The 9,215-nt window shown below is 40.1% G+C and overlaps 1 protein-coding gene across 2 annotated transcripts; it reads left to right on the forward strand.

The window, feature by feature from the left end:
- Positions 1-3,747: 3,747 nt before the first annotated feature.
- CITED2 (Cbp/p300 interacting transactivator with Glu/Asp rich carboxy-terminal domain 2) lies at positions 3,748-8,748 on the forward strand. Of its 2 annotated transcripts, none has more exons than XM_075597781.1 (2): positions 3,748-3,902; positions 5,738-8,748. In XM_075597781.1, exon 2 carries the CDS (start codon positions 5,745-5,747, stop codon positions 6,474-6,476), a length of 732 nt encoding a protein of 243 aa, XP_075453896.1. In that variant the 5' UTR covers positions 3,748-3,902; positions 5,738-5,744; the 3' UTR covers positions 6,477-8,748. The 2 variants fall into 2 exon arrangements, with proteins under 2 accessions (XP_075453896.1, XP_075453895.1); XM_075597780.1 differs by lacking the exon at positions 3,748-3,902 and adding an exon at positions 3,909-4,104.
- The last annotated feature ends 467 nt before the right edge of the window (positions 8,749-9,215 follow it).

Here is a 9,215-nt window from a genome sequence, read left to right on the forward strand (position 1 = left end):
ACAGTCGCGTGACGCGAGCTGGTTCAGCCAATAGAGGCGAACCAGCATTCATTACACGCCCCTGCCACACCCCCAAACGCCACGATCTGGCTCCTGCTGTTTGAGCATAGATCGCTGTGCTGCAGGAGCGCGCGGCGGGGGCGCGAACGCTAGCAACCTGCCGTAGCAGCCTGTCTGAGCGAGCCCTAAGACGACTGCAAGCCCCTCTTCCCAAATACTTTAGTAACCATGCTCCAAATCCTCTTTTAACCCCTCCCCCGATTCCATGTGGTCAAAAGCTGTTGGCACGTAGTTAATTATCTGTTCTGTTACATTCACTTGAATGGAAGTCAGTGCATTGTTAACTACATATTAAGGACTCTAAAAATATAATCAGGCAGTAGTTGATAGGTGTACAGGGCAGAAATAAGTGGTACTAGCAGTAACAATGTTGCTCCTCCACCCTAAAATTAAACCTACTAACCTCAGACTGGCCAAGCCAGTTTAGTAACCCTGCAGCAGACTATACAAACATAACATGTATACAAATACTGCTGTGCAAAATTGATTTTGACCACTGAATTCTTTTGTTTGTTATAAGTAGTGTAAGGCCTTAATTCAAATCCATGCCATTACAGCGGCAACTTACATCTTCCTGTATAGAAGATAAAATTGTACATGCTCTGTTCAAAAATATGTTTTAAATATTGTTTTATCGTCTTTTACCCCGATTACCCATTACACATTCTTCAATGTGAAATTGTCCAGTAGTTTTCAGTTAATAGCGAGACTTATTTTGCATGAACTCTTAGAAAAGGCAGCGACTACACATTTTCTACAAATTCATCACTGCAACATTTCAATCTCTGCAGCCTTCCCCTCCCCCCCCCCCCCCCCCCCCCCCAGTTATTATGAGTCTCCAACTAATCCCTAAAAGGTCAGAATGTACTATATTTTCCCTGTTATTTATTGTTCTTCCATATGGTGTTACACTTTGGGGCCTACATTTGAAACATTATTAAACACCTCTTTAATCACAGAACCATTGTTAAACGTGGTAGAAAACGTGTTATATGGGTGAGTGCAATTCCAAAGTGCATTGCTGTATGGTGCTGCACCCTTAAGTACAGCTAATAAATTGTTACCGTTTACACAGGGCAATCCTGGCTTGCACATGTCTGTTCCAGAAGCACAAATAGGTCAGGTATAATTAAACAGCATCAAAATCTTGTTCATTTTTTTAAATACGTTTTCTAATAAATATAGTATTATTATTACATTGTTATTATTATTATTATTTAGTATTTAGCAATCTATTGGGGCATATCTTTTGCTGGCTCACATGAACTTGTCCTGATTGAGCCTCGCAGATACTGTACTTGGCAGCTTTACCTTTAATAACATTCAGTTTATCATCAGATAGTTGAACTTCAGCAGTCACCTGCCTTTTTGAAGCCCTTGCAGCACCTGGAGTGAATAGCTTAAGTCAATTATTTTCTGCATATTTCCTCAATAGCTCAGAGTACAATATTAGCATCGCTGTCACACACAGATTACTGCAGCAGGGCCTTGCTGTAAGAAGCCAGGGCAGCAATGGGTTAACTCCACCGATGGAGGTGTGACAACCAATGTTTTGAAAGGTGGGGGGGTTCTCATTATAAAAAAAAGAACTGTTCTCCATATTCCCGCTATTATAGGATTGATATTATTCATCTTTTAAAAAGAGGGGTACCCCTTTATTTACCAAGGTGCTGCTTTTCTACTTTACTGCTATTTTATTTCCTAAAGGCACTTTGGCTGTTGAAGCTTTGTGACCAAACAAAAACAAAACAAAACAAAACATTTTTTATGAAGCAGTGTGGAAGACACCTTTGGCAGGGAAGGGGTTATCAGACAGTCTGTGCTCCTGTTAGTTTGCCAACGTGACCATGAGCCATAAATCAGTCTCCATGTGACAGACTGTGTTGTAGCTATGGAGGATGGGCAGCTTTGCAACCCCCCACCTCCCGGATGAAGGGCAGTAAATGTGTATGTAAGAGGTGGATCTTGGTGACTTGTGACTCTGGTTTTGTTTACGGAGCACAGACACCTCATGCCAGAAACACTACAAAGAGACCATGCTCAAACTTAGCAAGAGACATACAGAGAAAAACACTTAAAGAGAGAGAGAGAGAGAGAGAGAGAGAGAGAGAGAGAGAGAGAGAGAGAGAGAGAGAGAGAGAGAGAGAGAGAGAGAGAGAGAGAGAGAGAGAGAGAGAGAGAGAGAGAGAGAGAGTGTGTGTGTGTGTGTGTGTGTGTGTGTGTGTGTGTGTGTGTGTGTGTGTGTGTGTGTGTGTGTGTGTGTGTGTGTGTGTGACGTTTAAATATGATCTATGTTGATTTTAGACCACCTGCAATTTGCTGTTAACAACATTTCCTATCCAAGTAATGATATTTAATACAGGAAGTATACATATCTCATAACTATATACCAAGAATATCACATTTCGCCCAACTTCAATAAGCCATTCATTGCTAGACACTTGCTATGATGCTAAGAGACGTAGATACAGTACATTCCAAATGTCATATCGCTGCAGTTAAACATTAACAGCTCCAAGAATGCAAAAAGCTAAGAATTGTACGTAGCATAAATAACCTCCCCTTCACTTGCTTTATTTAAAACACAGCCTCTGAAGCAAATGAACAGTGTCACATAGATGACCTGCCCTGCTGTATGCTGAAACCATGCGTGCCGCTTCTAATCACCATAATCCTTATGATATCCTCATGTCAACATATTGGGAAATAGCCATTTCAGCATCGCCGACACTGCTGATCACTAAACTATGGGAGTATAATTATTACAAAGCAAACCCCAAAATATATATATATATAATATATATATATATCATCAGCAGCAGCAGCCTTTGTCGATCCACTGCTGGATGAAGGCCTCCCCAATGATATGCCAGCTGCTGCGATTGCAAGCCTCTCTTCTCCAGTGTGTGTGTGTGTGTGTGTGTGTGTGTGTGTGTGTGTGTGTGTGTGTGTGTGTGTGTGTGTGTGTGTGTGTGTGTGTGTGTGTGTGTGTGTGTGTGTGTGTGTGTGTGTATATTATATTTCGTGTATATACTGTATTATATATATAATATAACATAATAAATAATATATTATATAGTATAATATAATATATAGTATAATATTATATATATATACGCTCTTACGACGCTTTGCAACGTTGTTTCTGTGTATGTGTATATATATATACACATACACAACGTTGCAAAGCGTCGTAAGAGCGTTGGATAAGCCGTTTTGGCGTTTTAAAAATGAATATAGGTATGTATTGCACAGCGTTGGATAAGCCATTCGTTGTAAAGCGAAGCGTTGTAAAACGAGGACTGCCTGTATATATATATCATGCTGTAAATATCACATTCACAATCTCATAAACCACATCACAATCACAGCATAAAGTTTGCAACGTCTCTAAATGTTTGATTTACTATTCAGATAGGTTTCAGTTCTGTGTGTATGTGTGGGGGGGGAGGGGGGGTGATGCATAAACGTTTGTTTTCTTATTCTCCACTGCCTAATGGCAGTATCAATTCATAGTGTAGGTTTTTTTTTTTTAAGAAGCAATGAAAAGCAAATAAAGACACCTAGTGGCGGCTCTAGCTCTAGTTTCTCTGAGGACACTGCAAGTGATCAACCACACGTGTCACACACGAAGCAGCAGCAGCAGCACTAGCAGCACTAGCAGCAGCAGCAGGAGGAGCAGGAGGAGCAGCAGCAGCAAAGCAGCAGCGCTACTTGAACCCTCCCAGCTCCGGCAGTGTATCTCCTTAATCCAGGGTTTACTTCTGCTTCCCTGCTAGGCCCTTTTTTTTTTTTTCCTTCTTGCTCCTCCCTCCTTCTGCAATCCTATATTAACAAGCTGGGTAAGAGAAGCACACAGTTCATTGTTGGCTAGTCCCGATGCCTCTCGCTGAGGAGTGAGGAGGAAACCCGCGGCTCTGCAGCAAGATCACATTACAAGGGTCACCCACAAGAGTACAAAAGGGAGAGCTGCTACACCCTCCTATATGCTGGGATCTGCTCCCTGATCCTAACCCACCAGCGCTTTGGATTCGATCGCAAGGGGTGAGGTTTATTTAGCACTGCTGACTTCTCCAAGCCGCCGTGTTCATTGTCTTTCTTTTGGGGGGGGGGGGGTTCACCCTCATCGTGGCTGCGGCGTGAGACAGATGGCAGTGGCTGCCATCGGTGCTAGAATAAATAATTCAGTTTATTATAAAAGTTGGGGAAATAGTAGTTGCCCTTTTTTTTAATTTCTTATTTTGCTTGTATGGTCAGGGAGAATCAAATCTCTGCTTTTTTTCCCCCCCCATGGATTTATTTAGGTTTTGTTTTCTTGGATCTGAGCAAGAATAACCTCCCCCCCCCCCCCCCCCACCCCCTTTTTTTTAATGGGGGAAGTTATGGGGTACTGCCTATTTTGCTGGGCGGATTATTGCTTGCATTGACCCTTGTGTGAAAAGTATTTTTGCGGATTGCATGATGTTGGATCAGTAAATGATGAAAGTAAGCAGTTTATGTTCAGTGTACAGTGTGTGGGTAATTGGTGTCTGTATCAACATCCCCCCTCTTGGCTGCATTTGTTAATGGATTTGAAAGCCTTTCAGTAGTGGCAGACATATTTGAGGAGAGAGGGTAGGTGCTGTAGTTACTGTTTTTTTGTTGCTGGAAGTGTTGCATGAGACTCCCTTGAAATAAACACACACAAGCTGCAAACTCTGAGCATATGGAGATCAAGACTTTGGAAAAATGATCCCCAGTATCTTTGTTTTCATTGTTTCACGAGATCATGGTGGTTTTCCTGTTTCCTATCTTCACTGCTGTATAAAGTTGAATGTTGTGCTATCTCTAGAGGAGGTGAATGCTGGATTAGATCTGGGTCCTCCTATAATTTGTTTAATTTTGGAAATCGTGACTTCTGCTTTGTCTCAGTTTTATGCTGAGCAACCTATTTCTGTGGAAAGAATGTGAAGTGCTTAAGCTAACGCAAGTTGAAAGGCAGTGCTGAATTCATCTCATTGTAAAGCCTTTGTGGCAATAATTTAGCATTGAAATAGTAACTCCTTTGCGATGTGGGGTGACTTTGAATCCAATTTAAGGGAGATGTTAAAACGTGGAATGAGTAGGACCAGTGGGTTATGACTCAAGTTTAATGTTTTTATTGCATTTGTGTGCCTATAAACAGGCATTTTGGCACCGCTGATAACATTATTATAACAAAAAAATCTTGTCTGTTTCAGTTGTTTAATTGACAAGGCAGATTTTTTTCAGTGATTCATTTGTGATTTATTTTTTATTTTTCGTGTATGTAATATATAGTAAGCCAGGAATATTCTAAATCCTTCATAAAATGTCAAGAATTTGAAGGATTCAAATATGTAAGTGTTATCAGCAGGATATTAGAGGCTTGATGAGGGAGAAGTGTAGTTAAACGTCAATGCACACACCATTTAGAGTGTGGACGCTGTGAAGAAAGTGGCATTTGATACAATAATAATCCTACCACTAGCAATCTTGTATATCTCTATGGGGCATGACTGTCTAATTTAATATCCCCTAATAGGTGAGGTTACTGCATTAACAGTGCTGCTCACTTGACTTGAAAAATGTGTAAATTGCACCCATTTTTGTGAGTGGTTTGTTTGACCTTTCATTGTGTATCAGCAACATTTCTTATGTTTTTTTTTCTTTTCCCCAGGTGTGCAATGGCAGACCACATGATGGCAATGAATCATGGTCGATTTCCAGACGGAACAAATGGGCTTCATCACCACCCTGCTCATCGGATGGGAATGGGTCAATTTCCCAGTCCTCACCACCATCACCAGCAACAGCAGCAGCAGCAGCAGCAGCAACAGCAACAGCAGCAGCAACACACCTATAACAGCCTAATGGGAGAGCACATGCACTACGCAGCAGGGAGCCTGAACTCTAACAGTGGCATTCGACATGCTATGGTGCCTGGGAATGTAAATGGTGGGCATCCAAATGGCAGTATGGCACCGGCTGCAAGATTTACCAATTCACAGTTCATGGGACCCCCTGTTACAAATCAAGGCGCACAGCTGACTGCCAGTATGCAGCTACAGAAGCTGAACAACCAATATTTTACGCATCATCCGTACCCACACAACCACTACATGCCGGAATTGCATCCTGCAAATCATCAGATAAATGGGACAAGCCAGCATTTCAGAGACTGCAATCCAAAGCATAGCACTGGCATGGCTCCTTCAGCCAGCCACGTCCCTGCAGCTATGCTGCCTCCTAGTGTCATAGATACTGACTTCATAGATGAGGAAGTCCTAATGTCCTTGGTGATAGAAATGGGTTTGGATCGTATCAAGGAACTACCGGAGCTTTGGCTGGGACAGAACGAGTTTGATTTTATGACAGACTTTGTTTGCAAACAACAGCCAAACAGAGTAAGCTGTTAGGTTTGCTTCAAAGAAGAGAACACGATAGACTTTGAGAACATTCCTTTATGGACACAGAATCTTGCTTCCAGAGTCCACTATTAATCTGTACATAATACTGTTATTTTTTTTTCCCCCTTTTTTTATTCCCCCCCCTGCCCCCCAGTAATTGAGCCACTTTTCTTTCTGTTGAATGTTCAGCTTTTTTAATTTTAAATTTTTTTTTATTATTATTTTTTTTTTTAATCTCTTTTAGCAAACAGTCTCAAACCCCCGTTTTAAGGTGTTTTGACCTGACTGGTGAATTCCATGTTTTTTTGTTTTGCTGGACTGCATCAACACGAAGAAGAAGAAAAAATAGAACTGTTGACTGCATGGACCTTCAAGGCAGATATTGCTGCACTAATGCTGCCATGTTGCTTCATTTAATCTATGCATTGCTGTGCACCCTTATTTTTATTTTTTTTCTGTATGCAAAACTGGAAGTTTAACAAATATGGGCCAAGCCTTGCTGGATTAGGAAAAGTCCTACTGTTAATTTATTTTTTCTTTACCCATATTCCACCCTTCATGTACAGACAACAATATGGGTGGAATGTAACTAATCAGTGGAACACATTTCACTGTCGTTTTATTTTATTTTTTCCCCAAAAAATGTTTGACACTGTGCTACTAGTTAATTTAGTTCATGGAAAAATACTACTGTGTTGAAAGCTTTTTAGGAAAATTTGACAGTATTTTTGTACAACTTTTTTTTTTTTTTTTTTTTGAGAAAATACTTGTTAATTTATTCAATTTTATTTGCCAATGTCAATAAAAAGCTGCAAAGTGCACTATTCTAGTTTGGTCTAAAAGTTATTTATATACATATATTAATATTTTTACACTTTTTTTTTCTCCTCTTTAATCATGTGATCACAATAACCTGGTATAAAACTGTTTCAGACATCCTTCCCACCTTGGTCACAAATAATTAATGTTGCTCTTTGGGACAGTACAGTAGTTCATTGTGTCTGCAAATTGCACAAAGCCTGTATTGTCTATGCCATATGCCATATAAGCCAAAATATCTATACCTATAAAATTAGGCCCAAAGCTAAAAAAACAAAACTTTTTTTGCCATCTCTAATCTGCTTTTAGTCTGCAAATATACTTAACAAGTATTTACTTACGCCAGCGTGCTTTACTGCTATAAATCGTGTTTATCACGTGAGGGACATTGAAACTTTTGTATCTTATGTCATCCACAGAACTCGCACTGGTTACATTTTTGTCAAACTCAATCTAATTTTTGAGCTGCTGCAATTTACCTACCACAATGGAGATTTGTATTGTTTGAACCCGGTTTTATACTGGAAATAGAGGTTATTACAAATGTCCTCTTTATTCAAGGGAGATGCTATGTGGCAAGGTTTAGTTATAGTGTGCGACAGCATGCTGCAGCTTTCCTAATATTGAGAAGACTTAGCAGGTAGACATAGGATAGTTGAGGCTTTTAAGGGCCAGACTCGTCCAATAAGGCCCCCCCCCCATCCCATACAATATTCTAATCTCCAACTCGTGTTGTGTCCAGTCCAGAAAATCACGAACTCAATGTGCCCAAATCTCCCTTGATTTTCTACCTGTTCTGGGCAGCAATTCATTGCAGTGCAACAACTGGAGTCCTTTCGACAGCTGCTTTTTTTTATTTTAATTGCTCCACTTAAAGGAGTATTGTATCTTACCGCCAAAGCTATTGGCATAAAGAGATGACAAAGTACCACTTATAGTGCTGTTGCACGCCAGACTAGACATTTGTTTTCTCATTTTGTTCCTTCTTTTATAGCCCAACCATGTGGTAGGGCTAAATGGGAGGTTTCTCCCTTTAGGTTACCAAATCTAAACATCTTTGCTCTGTCAAAAGTATATGCAGCCCATGTGCACCTTAATGTATGGGGATTTTCTTGTGGATCATGGAATGACCTTTTATTTATACAGTGCTGGGCATCGGTAAAAGCTCCAGTTTGTGTTGGGTTCATTCCCACTGGCCAGCATAAGTTAGAGGTGCAGTAAAAGGAAAGCACTCTTGTTTCTCTCCTACATTTTGTAACTTTCGCAAATTGCGTTTGTTCAATGATTTTGTAAAATCCCAGTAAAGGTTTTAGAATTATTTATTTATTTTCCCAAGATAAAATGGGTTCACCTTACAACCAAGTATGCAGAAGCAATGTAAGGCAGGAAGCGAAATGGCAAATATACCATCTATAAAATAATTTTAAAAAAATTGTACAAAATAAAAGGGTCTCACACTTAATGTATTGACTTTTCTTTTTTTTATGTGCCGTGTTAAGGTTTGATCTTAAAACCTTGCATGGTTTTCTAGTGTACAGGAAAAAGGGAAGGTTTTGTCTAACACCTGGAACAAAAACCCCACTTCTGCTCCAGCCTTGCTCTGTAAGGTGCCTCAGCATACCAGATATCATTGCTTGAACTATGAATATTTCTGATGCTGTTATTAAACACACAGCAATATGGACCATTGTATGTGTGCATGGATAAAAATGGGTGACCAACAACAAAGTACTAAAGCATTGGGGGCTTGTCTGAACTTGTCTTATGTTAATCAAATCTGCTCTCAAAGTTAAGATCCACATGTTTTTGTTTTGCAAATTGCCTTTGTTGTCTTTCATGATGTCGATGGCACACTTTATTGTTGAGTAGTTTCTCTGTCCTGGAGAAAAAGGGATATATATTGTCTTTTAAAGTAGCCACGACTGCTAT

Source organism: Ascaphus truei, chromosome 4, assembly GCF_040206685.1.
Source record: "Ascaphus truei isolate aAscTru1 chromosome 4, aAscTru1.hap1, whole genome shotgun sequence".
NCBI lineage: Eukaryota > Metazoa > Chordata > Amphibia > Anura > Ascaphidae > Ascaphus > Ascaphus truei.